Genomic DNA, 26,946 nt, shown 5'->3' on the forward strand with positions numbered 1-26,946 from the left:
AATTGAACCATGTGATGAAAAATTAGATTTGTTTTAAATCTTGATATTTTAGTAGCTACTCTAAAACGCTTTCATTGTAAATTATTAATGTAGTCTCTCTTAAACTGCTCAAATAGAAAATAAATCTTAATTTGATAATTTGACTTTAAATTCAATTTTCGTCTGGATTTAGGCCGTAGGACATATTATCAATTAACTTCATTTCCAAGAATTTTCAAATCGCCAAGGTTAGTATGAATGTGACCCGAAGCCTCAAACCGATAAAATGGTTTGGAGAACATGATGTCAAAGAAAAATTATTCTAAAGATAAAATAGTTCAGAACTATCAGCTTTCTGTGATCATAAAATTAATCCAAGGTTCATACATGTGACTATAAAGTCAATTTTAGTATTTGAACCTCTTCGACACATGTTCTGTTTGTTTTTAGGGGTTTTCAAGGCGCTTGCAACTACACATAATATATAGATAATTTCTGAGCCACTAGAAAGGAAGAACATGGGAGGAAGCACCGAATAAAAAGCAAGAAAAAATGGACTGATTCAAATAGGAAACAGAAGTAAGTGTCTATGAGCAATATATCAATGTGCATATTTACATTATCTTAAGGTTAAGGTTCCAACCGAGCATGAGCAAAGGATCTCGTTATGAAGGATACACGACTTTGTTTACACAGTGCCATATATTCAAAACGAAATAACTAATAATATAGTACATAGGAGAGAGATGGTTTTCAGAGGAAAAAATATCCCCCATCAAAAAGAGGAACAATACAATGAATTGTCTTCCTCTTAGCTAAGGATTCCTATCAGGACACCCCCCCCCCCCCCCCAAAAAAAAAAAGAACAACCAAAAAACCACAAACAAAAAAAAAAAAAACAAAAAAACAACAACAATCAAACATAGAAAATAAACGGACAATCTCAACAAAGAGGAGAGCAACACGGAAAACGTGAAGGGGGGGGGGGATAGACAGCAATAGTGACCACAAGAGGATAAGGGCCCAACCCCTCGCCGTTTAGAGACGGTAGATCAGGTTAACTAAAAGATGTAAATAGATATGCTCAGGTATTAAACAAAACACACTTTTGCATTGTGTCGTTTGGAAATCTTTCTATTTCATGTTTTCCTTCCCCCCCCCCCCCCCCCCCCCCGCCCTTTTTTTTATGATGCCAGACTTCATATTGATAATCGATTTCTATAAAACAATTTGTACTTTAAGGCAAAGATAAAAAAGAAAAAAAGAAAATGTACATTGTCGAGTCTTCACCAAATTATTTATAAATTTTATATTATTCACTTGGGGCAAATTTGACCCCGGTGTCAATTCGCATATACAATATTATGGTACAAATTAAACGAATTGTTCTCAAATATTCAAATAAACTCGTTAACTGCCGTACTCTTGAAGAACACGTATTTAAAAATTTAGCCATAAAACTCGTCCTTCATATATCGATCTATTTAGCTGATCATCATCTCGCAAGGTCCCAAGTTTTAGAGATTTTGTCAAGATGATGGTCATTTAAATCGATCGTGTTTTGAAGGACGAATTTTCTGGCCAAATTTATAAATACGTGTTTTTTTTCCAGAGTATGGCAGTTAACTGGTTAAAATATTATCTTCTTTCCACTATTACAGTGAAAATAATTTGACACAGACATGAGATGATAGAGAGTACCATACTCTGCCTTAGGCATTTTAAAATTTTCGTATTGGCCAGAAATGTTTTACTTCAAATATCGATTGATTAAGATGAACCCCTACATGTCAAGAATTCTCAAATCTCAAACTTTATTGAATTGTCAAGTGTCAAGTTTGAGACTTTTTGACAATTTGTGGGTTATTTTGATCGATATTTGAAGTTGATACTAAGCTTCTAGAAGTCGCGGGTTGTAAAAATGTAATCTTCCGATATCGTATTTTATATTGGTTTTATCATTAATTGAGGAAGGCTTAAGGGTTTGAGCCCGAAATTTCTTTGACCTGTGTTATTCCGTAAAAAAGCTGTAATATTCATTCTCGACGAAATCATTTTGGTAGAATTCTCATTTTCACGACCAGTTTTGAAAGTGGAATTATTATTTACAAATATATCATAACTTGATCACCTTAGGGAGGGGTGGGGGGGGGGGGGGGTTACGTTCTTCACAATGTCATTATTCCATCAGACATAAGTCAAGTTTTCATGAACAAATTTATTTGGACATAAAACATTTGAGGGTTTCAAGTTCTTATTACTTCCATTGTTCCCATTCCTCTCCACATCGTTATTGTTTGGATGAAAGTTCGTGTTTACATCGTTTTCATACGGATTGTTGGTCTCTTTAGAGGAAGTTTTGCCTCTGCCAGCGTCTTCTCGAAGAAGTCTGGATGATTCTCGACCATACTCTCTGTCGGACTCGTCGTCTACTCCCGGCCAATGCACGGGGGGCGAAGTCCGTCGGAACTCGATTTTAGCTCTGTTGGGTGACGACGAAGAGATGTGTATTTTAGGGGATGAAGAAGAAGCCATCACATCACGTAACTTTGGACTACCGTTTTTAACAACTCCTTGGATGTTGCCGTAGGCGGGCTGTGGTAGTGATTCATTGCCCATTTGTATGTTCTCTGCCGCGTTGTCAGGAATGGAAGGATGTTTTGGAAAGGGTGACGTCTGTGGATTCGGACACCTTTCTGAAATAACCATAGACAAGATTTAAAGAGAGTAAAAATGAAATTATAAATATGAATATGATTAGAAATAACTGCTGGCGCTGATATAACTTAAATACGTTGCAAGCGCAGTAAAACCATTAAAAGCAGAAATAACTCCTTTACACCAGGACATAAATAAGATAGTTTTCAAATAATGCGAGCATGTGGGTAGCGCGTTTCTGTAGTTTCATCGTGCTCAACAGATGATGACTGCAACGAGGAGATCAAAACCAGAATCAGTAAGGAGGCTCTGCGATGGACACCCAAAGCGATTCACAATGAGTCCCTGACCTACAGTAACTCATAACGTGTATAACGAGACATGAAAAGGAGTTTGACTCGGAAGCAAGGAAGATGTGACGTCAGGACTATTATTGTTCTCTATTTTGAGTCTGACCGTTGTTCTTTATGAACTTTTAAATTCCCTGCAATAGATTTTACCAAAGGAGACCCATTCATTCTTCTCTTTAATAGGAATAATTGTAGTATAAATATATACATTTATTTAGTGAATTTGCACGGTATTCTCAAGCTGGACGAGATTCAAAATGCTTTCTTTATTTTTTAATTGCTGACCGTATTATACTATCACTCCTACAAAATCCGCCACTGACTAACGCCTGAAGTTCATTGAATTAGTTAACTGCCATATTTTGGAAAGACAGGTATTTTAAAAATTGGCCAGAAAACTAGTCCTTTAAATATCGATCGATTATAATGACCCTCATTTTGGCAAAAAACTCTCAAACCTAGGACTAAGGAAGACCTCGCGAGGCCTCGGGTTTGAGAGATTTTTACCAAGATGGAGGTCATTTAAATCGATCGATATTTGAAGGAAGAGTCTTCTGGCCAAAAATTTAAATACGTGTCTTTCCAGGGTACGGCAGTTAATTTGTTAAGGACCATAATTTTGAAAATGTTGTCAACCAGCCTGCCATTGACCCTTAAAGACGAGACGACGTACAGTTGGTCCACAGAAACCACACTTAAATGAAATTTATGCTTCGCAATACAACATATTTCCGTTTCTTGAGTTTTCCAAATTGAAAACTGCCATAATACTGCATTTTAAAACATTTTGACCAAAAAAACTGGTCCTTCAAATATCGATCAAGTAAAATAGCCAGAATCATAATTCATTCCCCTAGAAAAGCCATATGGAACTATTTTTCCATTTCACACAGTACCAGTCACCTGCTAGACGTCCTTTTTGTATTAAACACTCTTACACTATCCGTCACTACCTATAGCCAGCTACTAATTCACGCCGTCTCTTAGCGGTTTTATGTTTGAGTTATAATGGGAATTGAATTTATATAGCATCAAATTTAAGACTGAGCTTAATTTCCATCTCTTCCGATGGAAAATAAATCAAAAACATTTTCACCACTGAATCCCCCCCCCTCCCCACACACACACACACACCCTCCCAATATTAATAACAATGATGGTGATAATAATAATAATAATAATAATAATAATAATAATAATAATAATAATAATAATAATAATAATAATAATAATAATAATAATAATAACAATCCCCCCCCCCCCCCCTTATAGAAAACCACAACAAAACACAACAAAATCAAAACAACATCTCAAAAGACATTTCATATTATTTTAATTCTAAATTCTCTTTTGGGGGTCCGATTCATCCAGACCGACATAAAAGCAGGTCTGACATCCAAACCCACTTATGGGCCTAGTTTAACATTGTTGTAATGGACCGTATTATGCGTCCTTTTTTTTTTTTTAATTAATTTTTTTTTTTGTGTGTGTGATTTCCATTACAACAATGAGCACATAAGGAAGTGGGTTATCAGACCTGCCAATAAGTGCACGTTGATCCATACATAATATCGGTTTTGGGACGGTGGGCCAGAATTAATTTTTTTTAAAATATAAAATGGAGATAGACGTCTAGCTAAAAAAAATAATTAATAAATAAAATGAAATAAGTTTATGATATCCATATAGAGAAGCATTACTGTAGTAATATGCGATCGCGAAGATAATGGCGATATATTATGTTTCGTAATTCAATTTAAATTCGAGGGTCGTTGTGTGGTATTTGGTTGGATTTTGAAAATCATTTAAGTTCATGTTCGGGTATTTGTTTTTTTATTGATATAATGTAGGGTGAACTGTTTTGCATTGCATTGTAAATAGAGATGTCCCGGGACCGAGCCCCACTTCGGTGGCTTTCGCTTTGCTTCATTTTTCGTTGTTTTTATGTTGTTTGTTTGTGTGTGTGTGTGTGTTGTTGTTGTTGTTGTTGTTGTTTAAGTTTGTTTTATTTTGTTTTTCTCTCCCTTAAGCAAGGGAGGTAACCCAAAGTTACACAATCGGACACACGTCGTTGTTGATTCGTACTGACACCAGACGCTTGTTCAAAGTAAAATTGGATAACTTATGTTACTTTCTGGAATGCCTCGGCGACGGCATCTTACAATGTAATTTTATATAGCGCACTTCTATGGATTCACCATGCTGGAAGTGTTTAACAATGCTTTGTTTATTCCGCCAGGACGGCATATGCAATACAATAATGAGCATTTATAGAAAGGAATCTACACTAATTGCACTCAAATCGCTTTACAAGGGATATAAAGCCAACAGAAATACTGAATATGAAGGGCGAAACAAGCAAGCTGAAAGGCTCAGATGTGAATGAGTGCCTGGCTACAGGTAGTGACGTATAGTCGTGTTAGTGTATTTATCCGAAAAGGGACGCCTAAGGGCTAACCCACACCGGAGACTGACTCCGACGACCTAGCACTGCCGTCTTCCGGATAAAGATGTCGGGCACGGACAAAATACTAAGAATAAAGAGAAGAGCCGCTAGATCTACCCATACTAAGCACCCTACGTCCTCTGTCGTTTTTTTGTTTTTTTTCGGGCTTGGTATGGGTAGGTCTAACGGGTCTTCTCTTTATTCTAAGTATTTTGTATGTGCCAGACGTCTTTTTCCGGAAGACGGTAGAGGACGGCAGTGCCGGTCGTCGGAGTCAGTCTCCGGTGTGGGTTAGCCCTAACACTAACAGACTTTTTGAAATGGAAAAATGGTTCTATGTGACCTGCATGGGAAGTAAATGAAACATTGTGAAGCGCATTGAACACAGCAAATCCATAGAAATAGGCAATATAAATGCTCATGTTTATTTATTAATTAATTGATTAATTAATTTGCGTATGAAGCGAGTACTCCCCCAACTGTACTGAATATGAAGGGCGATTTAAAGATTTTGTCAGTGCACTGCAGACCAATGAAGTAATAAACAAAGAAAATTACTATAATAGCTTTAAAAAAACAAGAAGAAAATACAAAACACGGAACATTTCGGGCTCAAAGCCCATCTTCAGCCAACAACGAAATAAAAAAAAAAAGGAAGACTTTCAAGATTTTGTCAGTGCACTGCAGACCAATGAAGTAATAAACAAAAAGTGAATATAACAGCTTCAAAAAAAGAACAAAATACCAAACGCGGAACAATTCGGGCTCAAAGCCCATCTTCAGCCAACAACGACAAAAGAAAAAAAAAGAAGACTTTCATAATTTTGTCAGTACATTGCAGACCAATGAAGCATAAACAAAAATGAATAGAAAAGCTTCAAAAAAAAAAAAAAGAACAAAATTAATACCAAACACAGAACGTTTCCGGCTCAAAGCCCATCTTCAGCAAATAACGGGAAAAAAAGTGAAAACACAAATACATTATGAAAAAAAAAACCCCCAACTAAATCGACGGCCGAGAAATACTCGACACGTCTCTGTTCTCTGTGAAGATCTTGGAATCTGAACATAGAAACGACGTGCCGAAGATTTCTTCGCCGTCCATCCGGTTTTTTAGTAGTTGTTGTGATGTGCGACTATGTGGTCTAGTGGTACGACACTCGCTTTCGGATCGGAAGGTCCTGGGTTCGGGCCTCGCTCGGCGCATAGTTGAGTCCTTGGAGAAGGCTCTTTACTCACATTATCTCACCGTGCTCGGATGTAAAATGAGTACCTGTTGGCCGTTAACAGCGTTGTTTTTGTCCGAAAAAATTGTAATATTGCCTAACAGCCGTCATGTCCCGTCCTACATGTTAAATGTTGTTGTTGGCCAGGGACTCCTTGTAAAGCGCTTTGAGCACGTTTAGTGGATATTGCGCTATATATAAAAGCTTAATTTTTTTTAAAAATAGCCGTCATATCTCGTCCTACATGTTAAGTGTTGCTGTTGGCTGGGGATCCCCTGTAAAGCGCTTTGAGCACGTTTAGTGGATATTGCACTATATAAATGCTCAATTTATTTTCTTCCAGTCCACAGTTTCTATAAGAAAGCTTAGTAACACGAAGACAAATCATCATGTTTGAACAGGGAGACTAGAAGTAGCAATCAAATCATTTTCTATTTACTTGTAAAAATGATATTACCTTGTCGACGAGACGAAGAGAGGTCTTCGAAAAGATTGAAATTTATTGTGTTGTCTGGAAGTTCCAAGTATTCCTAAACGATTTTTTAAAAGAAGAATTAGAAAAGAATTACGTTTGAAATTATCATACAATAAATCATTTCTTAGTCTGTAAACCCTGATTTTGTATAATGTATTTTTATATTAATATCAAAGCTGTTTTCTCTAAGTCATCCTAAACGATTTTTTAAAAAGAAGAATTAGAAAAGAATTACGTTTGAAATTATCATACAATACATCAATTCTTAGTCTGTAAACCCTGATTTTGTATAATGTATTTTTATATTAATTTCAAAGCTGTTTTCTCTATTCCCCCCCCCCCCCTCCCCCAATTTACTCGTTCTTATCCCCCGTCCTTACTCTTTTTGTTGTACTAGATCATTCCTTTTCTATTTTCTAGACATTACATTTAATGATGGCGACTGTGGCGACGGCGACAACGACGATTATTGTCATAGACAATGACAGTTATAACAATGAAGATTATGATAACGACGACGTCAAAGATGAAAAATGCAAAGATGATGATGCTCTTGCTGCTGCTGCTGCTGCTGCTGCTGCTGATGATGATGATGATGATGATGATGATGACGATGATGATGATGATGATGATGATGATGATGATGATGATGATGATGACAACGACGACTACGGTGATGGTGATGATGACGACGACAATGATGACGATGATTTTGATGATGATGATGATGATGATGATGATGGCGGTGATAATGATGATGATGATGATGATGATGATGATGATGATGATGATGATGATGATGATGATGATGATGATGATGTCGATTATGATGATGATGACAAGAACAAACAATTCGTTTTTTTACATTTTAAAAAACTTACTGTGTTTTGCTGTAGAATGTGATCTATAATGTCATGCAAAACAGCAAAACTCGGTCTATCCTCTGGCGCCGACTTCCAACATTTTTGCATAAGGGCATACCTTTGGATAAAAAACAAACAAATAAACAATTATACAACCCAGAATCAAAGTGGACTTGCTAATGAGATGTATCATCATATTGCCTGATCGACGAATAAGAACCATCAAAGATCAAATTATTCTTTGGAAAGTCAGATGTTTGTTTCGATTGGTTTTAACACAAGCATTTATATAGCGCAATATTTATTAAACGTGCTTAAAGCGTTTTACAAGGATTTCCTAGCGAACAGCAGTACTTAACACACGGGGCGAGGCATGACGCCCGTTAGGCAATAGTACAATTTCTTTTCCCGACAGAGACAACACTGTTAACGGTCAGGTACTTATTGTACATTTGAGTATGATGAGAGAATGTGAATAAAGAGCCTTTTTCGAGGGCTTAGCTATACGCCACTCAAAGCGGGACTCGAACCCTGGAACTTCCGATCCAAAGGCGAGTGTCATACCACAAGACCACATAGCAACACAAACTAGTTCAAAGACGCTTGTCAGTTACTGTAGTGTCAGGAAGAGGAACGAGATGGACTAGTCGGAAAAATGACGACATTCTGCTGTACTCTGAGCACGTTTAGTGGATATTGCGCTTTATAAAAGCTCAAGTTTTTTCTTAATACATGAAAGCTGGTGCTTAGATGTTTAAGTTTCTCCGCTTAATCGCACACTCTGCTTAATCGACACACTAACCCAAACTCCAGAGGATGTGAGATTAAGCAGAGTCGACTGTACGTGTGTTTTTTGTTGTTTTTTGTTGTTTTTTTAAAAATTGTTTTTTGAATTGTTTTTGTTTTGTTTTCGTTTGATTTTTGGTCGGGGTGGGGGCTGGGGGGTACAGAGTACGGCAGACCTATCATGGGCACGGCTGGGCAGGTTAACCAACTGTTACCGTAACCATTTTAAAAGAATAATACAAACTCCTCGTGTTACTCACATTTCATCGGGACAGTCTTCAGGCCGATCCATGCGGTACCCGGTACTTAGAAGATGAAACAATCTCTCTGGTGGAATACCGGGGTAGGGCGAGGCACCTTTCAGAACAGAACGATAAGAAGTGGATTCAGTACTATAGTCAATGAAAGGTTGCATTGTGTTTTAAAAAATGAATGGAGGCAATACAATACTTGCAATTTGTTTATCAATAACTTCTTGGCTTAAAAAAAAATACCATTAACTTTGTATTTAAATGGCTGTCAATAATCATTGTAATGAAATAAATAAAGGAATAAAGAACCGAAGAAAGAGAGAGAGAAAGAGAGTGCTAGATAGAGGAAGGAAAATGGAGCAAGACAGAAAGAGAGAAAAATAGACAAAGAAGAGGGAGAGAAAGAGCGAGAGAGAGAGAGAGAGAGAGAGAGAGAGAGAGAGAGAGAGAGAGAGAGAGAGGGGGGGGGGGGAGGAGGGAGGACCAGGGAGAGGCGGGAAGTGCCAGATAATGTTTCTTGGCACATAAAGAAAAAAGAAAAGAAAAAAAAAACAAAAAACAACCCAACAACAAATGTGTGGATAAATCTTACCAAGTGTGACAATTTCCCATAAAACGATTCCGTATGACCATCTTCGCAGCATTAGAAAAAAGATATACTTTATCAATATCATATTTTCCGGTTGACTTAGTACGAACATAACCCCTACAATTAATTAATTATAAACAGTATTGGTTGATTGTGATTTCAAAATAGGACAAAACACATGAAAATCATTAAAGTCATTAAAAAATAACAAAAACAAAAAAACAAAACAAAAAAAAAAAAAAAACAAAAAAAAAGAAAGAAAAATAATATAAATCAAACGCCTTTATGAAATCGTTATATTGTGTACGAAGCAGGCCCGGGCAAAGCAGATAGAAAAATACAAGAAATAGGTCCAAAGAATCACTAAGTTTTGACTGAGGATCGAACCTCGGACTTTCTGACACTGTTTCATACACTCCTTTTTAGATTTGGAATATATTCAATCTTTAAAACTCTTTTTAGATAGTCATTAAATAAAATGAAATGAAAAATAAATTTGAAAAGAAATAGCATTAAGATAAAATAAATTAGGTACTATCTACTACTACTCTCATGATAATTGTTTAACACGACAAGATTAAAACTTTCTTTAAAAGATTCTTATATAAAATAAAGAATATTGGCTGATTTTGAAACAGTTGGTGTTAACGATGAGTTAGATTCGACGTGTACTTATTTGCAGGTCTGATAACACAGATTGTTATGGCCTCATGTTGTAATGGAAATGCTCTCAAACCAACGCAAAATATTGTTCATCACAATGAATCAAGTCTATACTTGCTAATAAGTGCACACAGGTTAGATCGTATGTCTCAGTGCTCTCTCTCTCTCTCTCTCTCTCTCTCTTTCTTTCTCTCTCTCTCTCTCTTTCTTTCTCTCTCTCTCTCTCTCTCTCTCTCTCTCACGTGTGTGTGTGTGTGTGTTTGTGTGCCCTTTTCTTTTACACTCACATACTCTCTTTCTCGATCACTGTCACACACATAAGCGCTCTCTCTCTCTCTCTCTCTCTCTCTCTCTCTCTCTCTCTCTCTCTCTCTCTGTATGTGTTTGTGTGCCCTTTTCTTTTACACTCATATACTCTCTTTCTGGATCATTGTCACACACATAAACATACATACGCTCTCTCTCTCTCTCTCTCTCTCTCTCTATCTCTCGCTCTCTCTCCCCCCTCTCTCTCTCTCTCTCTCGCTCTCTCCCCCCCTCTCTCTCTCTCTTTCCTCTCTCTCTCTCTTTCCCTCTCTCTCTCTCTCTCCCTCTCTCTCTCAATTCTTTTCTTGTCCTTCTCTACCTAATTCACAAAATTATGCTCAATGAGTAAACACCATAACAAAGTAATAATTCCAATAAAATTCTCTTCTTACACGTCACTTTTAGTTGTGTAGACTTGTGCATACAAAAATTCTGGAGCCATCCATTTGACTGGAATACGGCCCTGCAATGATGAAAGCAAATTGAAAATAAGGTTAAAGCAGTTTTTTTTTGCAAGCGATTACAATCTCAAGGTTCTATAATAGATAGTATGCGCTTGGCGAAGATGCTCACAACAATGCCATCCGGAAGTATAACGGACCAACACACAAAACTATGTGTAACCTTGAACGTTTATCATCTGGTTAATACAGTTTAGTGAGAATTACTCATAAACGCGGATGGCAAAAAACAATAACAAAGACCTGATTGAAGTCATCTTCGTTCAATCTATAGATAGATCGAAGTTGACGTCACTCGGGTAATTATCTATAGAACTATACCAACATCCAGAAAGTGTCTGAAGTCTTTCACAGGGCTTTTTATAATGTTGTTATTATTATTAGAAGTAATGTCCCAATTGGATTCAATAGTCTGATGTCACGCCGCCCTGCACCGGCGAGCAGCGTGGCTCTAATAAAGAAAATCATTACTTTTTATTCTTCATGCTGGCTAGTACTTTTCATATGTCATGTGATCAGAATGTATAAAAGTCAAAACATCATATTTATAATGTTTTTCTCCTCTGGATACACTTTTATGCTTGTCGGAAAAATATTTCATAAGGGCACCCGCCATTGTTCCGATAGTTTAGAGCCAGTTACTAAGTTACTATGCGTCATTACGGGGGAAGTGACGTCATAATTGTTGAAGCCAATTGTGATATCGGCTAACGAAAGTGACCGAATACACAATGCTCAAGTACCACGCGTTACACACACTGATTGAGTACCTGTTAAAAACGGCCTCATTTTTTCGGTTAGGTTTTTTTACTTTGTTGTCATAAAAATTGGGAATGCCCCTTTTTAAAATGTTGTTAACAAAAGTATTTGTCAACGAAAATAACATAAAATCTAAAATCATAATATAACTTCAACAGAGCAAAATATGCCCACGCACACCGTTTAAGATGTTTCAAAACTTGTTTAATTTTGTTTCATCAAATTTACAAGTGCTATAATATAAATTCATTGTTATGATCCTACTTTTAAGATATCGATCGTATGATTTTGCTTCTTTATGTTATAATGATAATCCAGTAAGAAGGGGCGGAAATGGAAAACAAAAACCGATTTAAATCAAGATAACAATCGCATATGAAGAAAAAAAGCCAGGGGATAATGTCAACAGAGATCAGAAGGAGATCCAAGATTCTTGTTGTTAGTCTGAAACCACCTAAAATCAAACTCTGTAACTGCGATAAAGATTTCACCAAAAGGGAAATTATAATACGCAAATGGTTACATAAGAAACACATCAAATAACTTAACATATACGAGTGTCACGAAAAAAAGAATGTAATCTGTCCAAAAAATAATCTGACTGTTTCCCTATTTAAGACGGTTAACAAGTAAAACCAAATACAAGGTAGCCGAATTTTTTGTATATTTACAGAATTCGGTATTTAAAATAAACCTCCGTATATTTCCCAATCACCCGGCGAATGGAAAAAAAGTTAGTTAGCATGTAATGCCTTTTTTCTGGAGTTCAGTGTTCAGATAGGGGTCGGTAGACGTGCTTGCATAAAAGTTCAGTAAATGTTGTTTATTCTGAATCGGCAACCCTGCAAATAGTCTCATTCCTGTACAAGGATACATAGCCGCAAATAAAGGACAAATGAATGATTTAGGGGGATAGAAGAAAAGGGAAGCTTGTGCGACCGATGAAAAAACACCGACACAAAGGCAAGGCACGTTTCCCTGCCCTAAGGGGATCCATTCTACCTAAGACTCTTTGGAGATTCAAAAGGTAGATAGAAAATTAAGAATTAAAATCATATTAGAAAGGTCGTTGTCAACTCTAGCTGATGCCCAAGACAGAATTGGTTTAAGATTTATATTTTCCATAATATGATAAAACCTCAATATGAAAATAAAAACCTCAATCGTACAGATGAATAGACCGAGCCACCAATCGTCCAGATTAGAATGGGTACATTTCTGAGATAGACGTGGAGAATTGGCGTCTTATCGGGGTAATGTCTTTGGTCACCGATATATATCTGGCAGGGTAACATATTTCTTTCCACACTGTCTTTACATTTGCCAGCTCTTAATAGATCCAACTACAGATTTACTGCTGACAGGAGGTATCAGAGATGGAAAAAAAATTCCACGACATAAAATCAAACTCTGTCCATTCAGAGTAGAGAGCGAGCACAATAACACTACACCACCTGATCGTATATAAATATGTATGCATAATAAGAACTCGAACAGAAACAGCCGCGTGTTTACCTTGGTCATTTGGAGGTATATACTGGCTTCGTAGACATCTCGACTCAGTCCAAAGTCAGATATTTTACACAACTTTCCTTCCCTGACCAAAACATTTCTTGCTGCCAAATCTCGATGGACAATCTTTTAAAAAAAGAAGAAAATAATATGTGACCTCAAATCGATTTTGTGCTTAGATGAATTTTCTTCCAAAAAGAGAATATAAAGTTGAATTAATCAAGAATGACAAATGTGTAACATATGATAGTAATAGTAATAATAGGAAAAATCTTTATTGTCCACAAAATGGAAAAATTTCTGTGGTTCACATTGCTCAAACAATAAATATGATAAGTATTGATAGACATTTGTAGATCGTATAATAATAATATATATAATCATATAACAAATTTACTTCACAATGCACACATACATCTTATAAAATTAATACAACAGGGAACATAATGTTTAAATGCGTTGAGATTAAGACTGATTGCTAATGTATCCACATCCAAGAACTTTACTAAGTTACTCAAACGTTAAAGACGTTTAAGTCTGACCTATTCTCTTTCACACAACATTCCTCTTTTTCATTATTTCCATCCAGGAACAATAAAGTATATCTTCTTCTTCCTCTTCTTCTTCTTCTTCTTCTTCTTCTTCTTCTTCTTCTTCTTCTTCTTCTTCTTCTTCTTCTTCTTCTTCTTCTTCTTCTTCTTCTTCTTCTTCTTCTTCTTCTTCTTCTTCTTCTTCTTCTCCTCCTCTCTCTCTCTCTCTCTCTCTCTCTCTCTCTCTCTCTCTCTCTCTCTCTCTCTCTCTCTCTCTTGTGTTCTGGGGTTGGTGCATGGAGAGAGAAGTACAGTGGGGTAGAAAGTAAAAAGGAGGGATCAGAAAACTAGAAGAAGAGAGCGGGTGCAAAGATTCAGTAAAGAAATAACCTTGAGTCCAGACAAATAATCCATGCCCTTTGCGATTTGCCAAGCAAAAGAGAAAAGATCACGTGACGTCAAGACGTGCGCTTCCGGCGTATTACCGTGCGAGTTAATGAACGAATTACCGCTCCTCTGCTTCTGATCCCAACTTTCCTTGTTTTTGAATTTAGAGGACCGGAGAAAACTGCGCAATGACCCGAATTCACAGTACTCTACAATGATGTATAAAGGTCCTGAAAAGAGAAGTTAAAGAAATCATCATCATCATCATCATCATCATCATCATCATCATCATCATCATCATCATCATCGTCGTCGTCATCGTCGTCATCGTCGTCATCATGATCATCATCATCATCATCATCATCATCATCATCATCATCATCATCATCATCCTCATCAATATCATCATCATTACAAATACAACAACCACAACTGTCACCATCACTATTACCAGTATCATGATCATAATCACCATTGTCATTATCATTATCATCACCACCATCACCACCACCATCATCATTATCATCATCATCATCATTGTCATCATCATCATCAACATTACATCATCATCATCATAATTACCATCACCACCACCACGACCACCACCACCACCACCACCATCCACCACATCATCGTCATCATCACCATCACCATCACCACCACCATTATCATCATCATCATCATCATCATCATCATCACCATCATCATCATCATCGACAGAACCCCCATACCTTTTTGAGTACAAACTCCCAACATCTGTATAACGTTTGGGTGGCTAACCTCCTTCAGCATCTGAAATTCCGAGTACAAATCTTGGTATTCTGCGCCTGAGGCCTCCGCTAGATGGCATTGGGGCATAGTGGATATAAGATTTGAATGTAAAATAAGCCAAAATGTGATAACACCTCAATCTGGTATGTTGACAAAATCTATTTGGTAGTGAAAATTTATTCTTTGAGGTGAAATTATTAAGTTTGATGAAATCAAATAAAATCTGGCAACTTTGGTTTCGTTCCTTTTTGTGTGTGTGTGGAAAAATCATGACCTTTCTTCATAAAAAAAGTAATAAACAATAATGAATATAACAGCTTAAACAAAATAAACAAAATACCAAAACACGGAACGTTTCGGTTCAAAACCGTTCTTCGGCCAACAACAACAAAAAAAAACCCCCAAAAAAGACATAAATACATTATTAAATTACAGATAGACGACATAGATTATTGGTAGGTCTTCTCTTGTAGAAAAATCTTGGAAAGTTCGTATTACATTTCACAGCGCACAGCTTCTAGCGGCCTAGAATCACTTTGACATTTCTTCATTAACTCCAATATTTACTTTTGTACCCAAATCGCTTTACAAAGGGTCCAAGCCCACAGCGACACTGAACATACAAGACTAGGCATAGCGCGTGTTTTATTTTAGACAGAAACCACGCTGTCAGATGCTCATTTTACACTTGGGTATGGTGAGAAAATAAATGTGAGTAAAGAGCCTTTTCCCCCAGGACTCAATTTTGCGCCGCCAGAGCGGGATTCGAACCAAGGACCTACAGATCCGAGGCCGAGTGTCATACCACAAGAGCACAAAGATGAAGTATCATGATCAGGGCTGCCAGGTGGGCACGTGCGTGGCCAAAATTGACTAAAAATGGCCGCCAGGAGAATCATGTTTCTATTATTATTATTTTTTCTCTTAAATTCTTTATAACATATATTATATTAATCTTTTTATAACATGTTTTTCTTAGTCTAGTCGATTTTTAATCACCAAAACCGGTGATTGTTTAAAGGGGGATCAAATTGTGTGTAGTGTTTGGCCGCGTGCGATTCTATTTGGCCACTTTGGAGTTGAAATAGGTCATGTTGTACTATGGCCATCTGGCAGCCCTGGTCACAATTATGTGCCGCTAAATTGTTGTGACATTACGTACGTTTCAGCATCTTGACTGCCACGACCTTGGTACTATCTGGTCCTTGGCCTTGGTCCGCCATTATGGCCTTGGCCTTCATCACTTGTCCGAACTCTCCCTCCCCAATGATCGTCTCCAATGTCAAGTTTTGGCGGGGAAACTCCCATTTGTCGTCAAACTTAAAGACAAAAGTAATAAAAATAAATAAATAAATATATTGTCAAATAAATAAATAAATAAATGAATATATGAATAAATTACTACATGTTAAAATAAATAAATAATTAAGTACATAATTAAATGAAAAAAATAATTAATTAAATAAAATAATATAAAAAAATAAAGAAAATGGAAGAAGCACTGTTTACTTTGTAATCGATAAATGTGTGAGAGAAATAGGGTTGTAATAACTCCAACTTAAAAAGATGGCCCAATGTCGAGTCTGTTCGAAGAGTACAGTTGTAACCCTATGTCCCACCAGGGACTAAGAAGAATGAGCAACAATAAACATTTACTTTGTCAAGGACTTATGCATTCGTCACTTTAGAAAAAGAAAGATTCCGCCGTTATTCTTAAATGTCTTTATGAAAGCAATTAGGCACTAGGCAAGTGTTACTTTCAGAGCACTGCATATTAAGGCTTTAGTGACCTCAAAGCAGTTGCTTTTTATGGTTACACCACATCATAATGACAATTTACCCAATCTGCAAAATCTCTTCAACTTCTATGAACCGTCATGAATCGGCCAGGCAGCTGAGTCACAGAATAATATTTAACTAGCTGCTCTACGGTCTCCGGACAGTTGCTTAAATTGCGAATTCGCCACGACACAAGAGTCTCTGCCGTTAGACCGGTCGTGGGTCTCAGTATGAGGCCACAGCTCCAATGTCTTCTCTTGCGGGTACAAAATCCGGGTTGCATTCTCCCCCGTTCTGGGAAGATGATCCTCGTCCCGAGGAACCGTATTCTTTCAAGTCAACCCCAATCTCCTAATTCCGTTCCCTTCCAAAATGAGAGGTCCTAATAAGGCAAATGTCAGAGCGCTGCGTTAGGCACTTTGTAACTAATCCAGAGGTTTTTGTTTTCCTTTAGCTTTTGACAAACAATCCAAACATACCAGTTTTAAAAAATCAACCACAGCGTGGCGTGTCTGTCTGGAGGTTTCAAAACGGTCCAAGAGGTAATAGGCGGAAGTTGAATATTATGAAGCATGCGCAGACGATTGGGTCGGAGACTAAGGAGGCAGAAAGCCACGGAAATAATGAATAAATGCTGGAAAAGACGTTTAATTAAAAGGTATTAATTTAGTCTCACCATCTCCTGATTTTCGTTCACTCCATTTGCCTGGACCGTCGTCCACGGACCGGTAGGAGGTGAAATTATAATTTTACGGTTGGCTTGGCAACGGGACTCTCTCATGTTGTCATCCACGACGTAGTCGGAGGGCACGGCGGACATGGACACCAGACTGTTGACGTGCTTCAGGGATGGAAGTTGGCCCTGTTCCCGCCATTTCCTCCAGACGATCCGTCTCATGACAATGGCTATGATGATGATCACCAGAAGAATGGTCAGGGCTATCCCAACCTGGCACTCGCCAGAACATTCTGCTTGCGAAGAAGCTGTTGTTCTCTGTTTTCGGGTTTCATTTCCGTTCTGCCAATCTGAAAAATAATATTATGGATTTAGAAGAGTTAAAAATCTGAAAAAAATGCGCTAGATTCAGTAGCAAAATAGTAGCAGACAGAAATAACTTGACAAACACACACACATACACAAAGACAATAAATCGCCTTCCTGGATTGAGGATTGAATCCAATTCTTCTGATTGACGGAGCAATATTCTATTGTAAAACAACTATGGTACCCGACACTTCCCCGACAATCTAGTCACACCTCTCCTCCTGTTGAAAATGGTCAGGTAGCACTGCCGAGAAAATACTTTTCAAAAAGTCTTAAACCGGGGACTTCTCATCTGACAAAGTAAAAGGTTAATTTACTCGGTCGTTGCAAAAAGAACTTTTTCTTTGGATCAAACTGAAAAGAAAAAGGCTTTGTCCTCGAACTATAACAGGATGCCAAGGTAAGGCAATGAGTGACAAATGATCATTCGGCTATTTGGAAAAATTGAGGTAGCATTACATTGCGCACTAACAATGATGCAAAATGTAATTATACGCTATATAAGTGTACAATTCTATTTGAATGTTCTATCAAATAAACCGAAACCCAAAATGTCCGCATCAAAACAGTACATATTACGTTGAGATTATTCTGATGCTTATAATATATATATATATATATATATATATATATATAATATATATATATATATATATATATATATATATATAATATATATATATAAACTAGTAAAAAGCCCGCAATTTCGCGGGGAAAGAACTATTTTCATTCGATACTGTACTCACCATCATTTAATGAGGGCAGATTGGTAAACAACATTGTCTGTGTAATTTGGTATATCTTCGGTTGATTTTTCTGTGTGGCCCAATAATATATTAATAATATATTCCCTCAACTAACCCCAAGAAAAAATTAAACCTAGTACCTTTAATTAACCCCAATAGGAAAAACAAACACCCTAGCACTTTAATAATACTTATGACTAACCCTAATAGGAAAAAAAATCCGATCTCGAGCTAACCCTAATAGAAAAAATCATGACAAATTGAATAAATAAACGCCTGACAAAAGATCAAAGGTGAAAATACAAATTTAAAAAATACTGGGGATGTAGGAGCTTTCGGAATGTCTCCCCTTTACTTAACTTATGGAAAAACAAACTTCCTAGCACCTTTAATAAGACTTATGACTAACCTCTCGAGCTAACCCTAATAGAAAGGAAAAAAAAACAACTCTCGGACTGCTTTGCACTACCTTTCAATATTTAACAAATCAAAATGGCAGCTGAAAATCAAAACAATGGTCAAATTAAGAAATTTTAAACTTTCACAAATCTATCAAGGTTTGTTCTAGAGTTTTTAAAATACTTCTAGATATAATGACAAATTGAATAAATAAATGCCTGACAAAATATCAACGGTGAAAATACAAATTTAAAGAATACTGGGGATGTAGGAGCTTTCGGAATGTCTCCCCTTTGCTTAACTTATGGAAAAACAAACATCCTAGCACCTTTACTAAGACTTATGACTAACCTTAATAGAAAAAGAAATATCCTCGATCTCGAGCTAACCCTAATAGTAAAAAAAGAATCAAAATAGCGACTGAAATACCTTCATGTGATCAAGTAGAATAATATCACTATGAATGCCACGATTTGCTGAAAAATGCCAACACCCACACAACACAACGGAAGTAATAATAATACTTGATGTCATAAATAGATGACGCAAATTGACAACTTTTTACAGTGTCAAAATTAGTTGATTTTGGGAGTCAAGTGTCGTCGTTGGTACATATTTTATGATATCTGTTTGACTCAATGAACTTTCAAACTGACTTTAAATTATAAAAGGAAATCAAGTTATCTGTTTATCTATCTCTAAAAAATACATTTCTAATTTTCAAATCTTTCAGTAGAGTTGTGGGCCGTATCAATTTTTTTATTGACTCAAATAAGCACAACATTCTCCACAATGCTATATTTTTTAAAGAAAGGATATAAATATAAATACTTTGGACAATATGTGTGATCCTGTTGACATCAGACATCCTGTTTGATGGATTATCTATATTCCTTCATGGAATGCCTAGGTGACGATGATCTATGGTACCGTTGGGAAAGGGTATAATTATTTTTTTAAATTATATAACACATCCTCTCTTCTTTGTTCCTATTAATATACTGGTCATATAAACTAATACATCTGACCGATTAATGAAGAAGAAAATGATTCCACTGTTATATTTTATTCAATTTTGTCACCCCATAATATTTTGGGATTTTTAAAGATATGAACTTAGGATGTTATAAATCGGGAGATTACTGACCTCGTAGACAAACCCCGTTGATTCGGTCTTTCGGCTCTCTGCTTAAAATCATAATTTATTCCGATATCTGTCAAAATTTGTATTATAATATTAAACTTAAGCTTGAAAGATTCTCATCGGGGAGAGTGAATGTTGTCATATTTTGATTTTTGAACTTTTAAAATCGCAAATTTCCAAATTCTCATTATATTTGTAAACATTAAATATAAAACTAATTAGGGATAGGCAGTCTTTTAAAAAACACCTTAAGACAGAACTTTTTTCCAGAGTTTACGAATAGTTTCGCTCACAGAATACGCCTTAAATCTAATTATAATTTTAGGTTTATTTTATTCCAGTTTTGACCTTAAGTTCAGACTGACAATTTCCATTGTATAACTGAACTTTTTTTTAAAATGCATCAATTCAAATACCCTTCGTTAGAATAAGTTACTGATGTTAGCGAGTAATATTGGTGTAAGTTTGTGTTCGTGTATGAACGTAAATGTATCTGTGATTGAGAGTGTGTGCATGTGTATATGCTTGTTTCTTCATATGTATTCTCAAAATTTTCAAAGAATGAATGTTTAAATGACAATTAACATTGTAAAGCGCCGCTGAGCAGTTATGTGGAAGTTGAGCTCTATATTACTTATTATTATTATTATTATTATTATTATTATTATTATTATTATTATTATTATTATTATTATTATTATTATTATATTATTATTATTATTATTATATTATTATTATTATTATTATTATTATTATTATTATTATTATTATTATTATTATTATTATTATATATTATTATTTTTATTATTATTATTATTATTTACTTTGAATCTCACTTTGGTAGGCTTAGTTACGACACAGTGCCTGGTTGACGAGTCGCAACATATCTTCCACAACTTACCGACAGACCCCACATGGATGGGCTTCTCAGTAGAGCACTGACATGTGCTTTGGTTTCCATCCAGACCACTGCACGTGCAGGACGATGAGTCAATTTCGCCATCTTGCTTTGGGGTGGTTGCTGTGAATGCAAGCAAGCTTGTCGCTGAAAGAAAATGTGAGTTTTAAAGACTATTATTGTAGCCCTATAGAAAGAATGACTCCACTATAACAAAGAACGTATTGGACTGGAACCCTCAGGGCAGAAGATCAAGGGGAAGGCCACGAGGAACATGGAGAAGAATTAAAGAGGCTGACATACAGAGAAGTGGTAAGACATGGAATGAGATCCAAAAAAAAGTCAGCTCAGGATAGAGAAGGATGGAAACTGTTTGTCAGTGGCCTATACCCTGACCCAGGGTGAAAAAGGCAATGATGATGATGATGATAGCACTGGTTATACGGGACTTAATAAAAGGAGGTCGGGTGATTCAGCAGATATAGAGAAGCATTCGATCAAAAGGCATAACTGCGATGGGAAGCGTGGCACAGCGGTATCGTCTATGCCTTGAACTCGAAAAGGTTCGACGAACCGCCGCGCTGTGTGGGCTTGAGCAAGTCTCATAACCCTAGCTCACTTTGCGGCGGTGCACTGCGGCTGACGCCCAGGTTATTCCAGTCTTCCCTTGGGATAGACTCTCAAGACAAATTCCCTCTCCGAGATGAATAAAGAGAATCTTATCTTCTTTTTTTTTGAGTAAGTAGAGCATCTTCCATTTAGTAGTTAATGGGGTCAATCAAGATCACACCATGTTTCTGTCCACGCTCCAAATCCCCGAAACCAAGTCTGGCTTAACCAGTTAACTGCAGTCTCTCGAAGGACACGTATTTAAAAGTTTGGCCAGAAAACCCACCTCTCAAATTATTGATGGATTTAAATGACCCTCATCTTGACAAGAAATTTTAAACAACCACTAAAACCTGGGACCTTTTTAAAAGTAAGTTGGGTAAACATACGAGTACCATGAAAAAAAGTCCAAAGCATTGGGAGAGGTATTTCAAATTACAAAGACAATTTCCCTATGTTCACATACTTTAGATATTTTAAAATATAATTTGAGAATTGGCAAAATTATACTGAAGTAAAATCAATACATAAAATAAAACAACATTCCCTTTATTTATCCCCATGGGGAAATTTTTCTTTAGGGTCTATTCTAAGGGAAGACTGGAATAACCCACGCATCAGCCGCAGTGCAGCGCCAAAAACTGAGCTATGGCGAGGTGACTTGCTCAAGGCCACACAGCGCGGCGGGTGATCGAACTCGGTACCTTTCTGGTATCACATGGCAAAAAGCGGCAAAAGTGAATCAAATCATACCAGGATGACAGTCCTGAGGGCAGATATCAGGGTTCATCCTTTCAAGGGCAGAGCAAGACCGATCTGGGCACGTCTCTGGATTTGGTGTGCAGCTGTTTGTCCTTGGCTCCCAGAGACACCGACCGGAAGGAGATCCGTAACCACACGCGGAAGTGCAGGTCTTTTCAAGTTTGTGTTGGGCACAGCTCTGGTCTGAAAGAACGAAGAAATGAAGTAGTAGTAATAGTAGTAGTTGTTGTTGTTATAGTAGTAGTAGTAGTAGTTATTGTTGTTGTTGTTATAGTAGTTGTTATAGTAGTTGTAGTAGTAGTAGTAGTAGTAGTAGTAGTAGTAGTAGTAGTAGTAGTAGTAGTAGTAGTAGTAGTAGTAGTAGTAGTTGTATGCCATCAAAGTCTCACTATTTTTCACCAATCAAGCTCACATAGGACTGGGTTGACCCCAGGGATGCCGATGGCGGAAATCATTCGCACGATTTCACGCTTACGGCCAATTTTTCTATTAAAATTTGATCGTTATAGCATAGAGATTCGCGCGTGTCCCGCCTCGCTGGAGAATTCCCGCCTGTTGGGTAGATTCTATCGTACGATTAAAACATTCTTGATTAAAATGTGTGGTTCATCTAACACACAAATTCTGTTTTTTAAATTCTTGTTTTTGTTTGTTTGTTTGGAGGATTGTTTTTTTTTTGTTTGTTTGTTTGTTTGTTTGTTTGTTGTTGTTTTGTTTTTTTGTTTTTTTGTTTTATTTTGTTTGTTTGTTGTTTTTTTAATTGTTTTTTTTTTTTTCTTGTTTTATTTGTTTTTTCTTTGTTTGTTTTTTTTTTTTTTTTGGGGGGGGGGGGGGGGTACAGTTTGTGTGTGCGACAACAAATCAAAGGGAAGCAAGTGTGTTGATAGTTCACTTGACTTGATTCATCACGTGACTATGGCAAATTATGTAACAATAGAGTTCAAATAGAAAACGAAACGAGACAAAATCGAAACCGGATGTGGTGCAAATTGAGTTGGAAAATAATGAAGACTTATTTATATCTTACCTGCACAAAATAATATCAAGCTTATGCCCCAATTACACCCAGTCCTGGGCTAATGCCTACGAAGTCAGTGACCAAAAGAGCCGATTTTTAGTCACTTGTTTCGCTTAGGGTTAAGAATAGAAATTATTTTACTTGGCTAATAAAATTCTAAATTAAGACCCTCTACACAAGAACGGGCTCAGAGGAGAACATCCCAGCTACTGAATTCAATTACATGTTTTCATGTAGAGAAGTTCTCTCTCTCAGTTCAAAATTAATTACTTTTATTACAGGTATTGGTAAATTTTAAATATATTTTCTTGTGCTAACATCTAAATGAACTATTTCTCTGAGAAATAATTTCTAGATTTTTCTTTTTTTTTCTGTCTTTCTTTTTTTTTTTTGTATAAAAGTTATCAGAGTTGGAAAGCTAATAAGTTTTGTTGTTTTCTTATTTTATCTTTCTTAAAAAACAAACAAAAACAAACAAACAAAAAACAGCAAAATTTTCATCTAATTATATTCTTTTCACTGGCGCTGAAGTGATATGCAAGTGCAGTAAAAACAAACAAACATAAAAGCAAAACCAAGATAAAAAACCCGATCAATTTTTTTTTTTAAATGCCTTACCACAGCTGCCCAAGTGGCCATCATGCTCCCTGTCAGGCATCAGGTTCAAGTTGAGAACGAACACTTCACGCGGTGTTTGAGGCAATTCGGAGTCGGACACCCGTATTTTCACAACTGGAGGTAGAAATATGCTAGAGAAAGGAAGAGAGTGTTGTTGCAGTCGAGATTAAATTACCGTTTTTATGGATGTTGAAATGATATTATCGTCAAAAAAAAACCCCCCAATTTATCTAAATTAATAGCCACCTAGATAACCACGCCTCACAGACTGTCGTCATAATATTAAGAATGGCAGTGATTGGATTCAATAGTCTGATGTCACGTCACTCAGCAACGGCGAGCAGCGTTGTTCTACACAAAGAAAATCGGTGCTTTTTATTCCTCATGCTGGCAAGAACTTTTCATATGTCATGTGATCAGAATGTATAAAAGTCAAAACATGAAAATATTTATAATGTTTTTCTCCTCTGGATACACTTTTATGCTCGTCGGAGAAATATTTCATAAGGGCGTCCGCCATTGTTCCAATAGTTTGGAGCCAGTTACTAAGTTACTATGCATCATTACGAGGGAAGTGACGTGATGACTGTTGAAGGCTATTGATAGACATAACAAACTAGACAGGTTTTATGATCGATGGTTTGTGTTTAAGTAAAATACCCATGGTTTAGCGCTAGATCAATGATAATAATAAATGACTCTTGTTAACGCTTTCCGTGAACCAAACATCTCAAAGCGCAATCGAACCAACACAGAAAACTATGTGTCGATACACTTAAACGTTTATAATTTGGACGAGAAAATCTTGTGATAACTAGTCACCCATCTGGCGGTATAAAAACAATAACAATGACCAGAAAGAGGTCGATTTCATTCACGTTATTGTTTATAGATAGAATGCGCTTGGCCAAGGAGTTCACAACATTGCCATCCGGAAGTATAACGGACCAACACACAAACTCTGTGTAACCATGAACTTTTATAGTCTGGTTAATACAGTTTAGTGAGAACAACTCACAAACGCGGATGGCAAAAACAATAACAAAGGCCTGAGTGACGTCATCTTCGAACTATCTATAAACAACCATAATTGCTTGTCCGAGCACATTTGAAAGTGTGTCACAAAAATTCCATGTTTTGATTGGTTAAAAATCTAATAGTTAATTGTGACAAATGAAAATACTATCATACCATCTGGGAATAATCTGAAATTTGAGACAAATAATTGAATGAATAGATTTAAAAACTAATTAATAATGTTGAAAATTGACTTCAAGAAGAGCTTCAAACACCAAAAATGAAATTTGATGAATGGTTTTCTGCGACAGATTGTAAAAAAAGCTTCTATGCAATTTGGCCAGAAAATTTTCTAGTATATAATCGGTCAATTGAAAATGACCTAACTTATCAAAAATTCTTTGAGACCACTTTCTATGAGCGCTCAATCAATAAACTGAGCCAAAACATAAAATATATCGATCATGTGTCATTAATGAAATTTTTAAAAAAATGCTTCGAGAACAGAAACAGCAATATCAATATGCCATTCCCCCGAAAAGGTCACTTAGATTACTGTAATTCTCCTCTCCATGCTAAAGTTATGCATTTATCTAGAAAAAAAAAGCAAAACAAATCTGCAAGGTCAATCACTCAAATCCTATTTAAATTCACATAAAACCTACACTGCCTTACTCCAATATGTCCCCGCTGTGGGCAAGAACCTGAGACGGCAGAGCATCTAGTCGAAAGGTGTGTTGTGACGATGCTACCCGGCGGGTTCGCGACGGTGCATGAATGCGGACCGGACTTTGCTGATTGGGTCGATCGTCATAACATAGTAGTGTGAGAACCATAAGAGGCTGCTGCCTTACTCTGATAAACCATGGCTTTAAAATTTGGCCAGAAATATCATCCTTTAATATCGGTCGATTTAAATGACCGTCAACTTGTAAAAAGAAAACTCTCAAACCCTGGGACTTCCTTTACCTCTCTCCTTATCGATCATTTTCAGTAATTTTCCAAACTAGCAGGCTTACCCAGCAGAAAAATTGCTTTTTAAAACTCAAATAATCTCTCTACAAAACAACTTTATGTTCTTATTAATTAAACAAAGATCATTGTGATGTACAAAATATATCTGAATAAGAAAAAATGTATATTGTGTCGTAACAAATGTGACGATTTTGCTGTAGGTGATAAGGAGGGGGTTAAGTCTTCCTTGACGTCCCAGGTTTGACAGTTTTTGACGAGATGAGTCATTTTAATCGATCAATATTTGAAGAACGAGTTTTCTTGACAAAAATTTTAAATACGCGTTTTTCCACAGTACCGCGGTATAGGTCCCTTGTTCGTACTCTGTTGAGAGCAGCGCAACGTTGGCTGGCTCTTTACTCACACCCACTCACTCACCTTACAAAGGTGTGAAATGAATATCTGGCCGATAAGAACGTTGTTTCTGTCGATAAAAAAATGGAAATAGCGGGTTACGCGTAATGTCTCGTCTTACACGCTAAGTGATACCATTAGCTTGGGACAGACGTATACCTATTTGCAGGTCTGATAACCAAAAATCGTTATGGGCTCATTTTTGTAATAGGTATACACTCTCAAACCAATGTAAAATAGTGTCAATTTCAACAAGGCTATTACAAGCGCATATAATTAATTAACTTCGGCTATCAGACCTACAAGATATGTACATGCGTGTCGCTTGGAGCCTTGTAAAACGCTATGAGCAGATTTAGTGAGTATTGCGCTATAGCAATATTTTAGAAATTAAAATGTCAATTTTTTTTGAGACATCGAAACACAATGATGTAGGAAAATCCTTACTCGTTGGGCAACGGTGAAGCAGCGATGAACACTTGCCCTTCATTGGTCACGTTGATGAAGGGTTTGAATCCTGGAGGTCTGGCG

At 36.6% G+C, this 26,946-nt stretch overlaps 1 protein-coding gene across 1 annotated transcript in view; it reads right to left on the bottom strand.

Annotated features, from left to right (window-relative positions):
* Positions 1-1,881: 1,881 nt before the first annotated feature.
* The window catches only part of LOC144972533 (proto-oncogene tyrosine-protein kinase receptor Ret-like), a 144,301-nt gene continuing 119,236 nt past the window's right edge, over positions 1,882-26,946 (bottom strand). The window contains exons 9-23 of the mRNA XM_078913857.1: positions 26,863-26,946; positions 24,031-24,161; positions 22,386-22,577; positions 21,027-21,170; positions 17,468-17,817; positions 16,175-16,331; positions 14,973-15,080; positions 14,245-14,471; positions 13,328-13,450; positions 10,985-11,055; positions 9,627-9,667; positions 9,044-9,140; positions 8,016-8,115; positions 7,117-7,189; positions 1,882-2,675 (exon numbers count right to left, since the gene is read on the bottom strand). The exon at positions 26,863-26,946 is cut by the window's right edge and continues 62 nt beyond it. Of these exons, the coding sequence (XP_078769983.1) occupies positions 2,167-2,675; positions 7,117-7,189; positions 8,016-8,115; positions 9,044-9,140; positions 9,627-9,667; positions 10,985-11,055; positions 13,328-13,450; positions 14,245-14,471; positions 14,973-15,080; positions 16,175-16,331; positions 17,468-17,817; positions 21,027-21,170; positions 22,386-22,577; positions 24,031-24,161; positions 26,863-26,946 (2,407 nt within the window). The 3' untranslated portion in view covers positions 1,882-2,166. The remainder of the gene's footprint in view (positions 2,676-7,116; positions 7,190-8,015; positions 8,116-9,043; positions 9,141-9,626; positions 9,668-10,984; positions 11,056-13,327; positions 13,451-14,244; positions 14,472-14,972; positions 15,081-16,174; positions 16,332-17,467; positions 17,818-21,026; positions 21,171-22,385; positions 22,578-24,030; positions 24,162-26,862) is intronic.

This window comes from Berghia stephanieae, chromosome 5 (assembly GCF_034508935.2).
Source record: "Berghia stephanieae isolate SIO BIC M18660-M18661 chromosome 5, UCSD_Bste_1.3, whole genome shotgun sequence".
Lineage (NCBI taxonomy): Eukaryota > Metazoa > Mollusca > Gastropoda > Nudibranchia > Aeolidiidae > Berghia > Berghia stephanieae.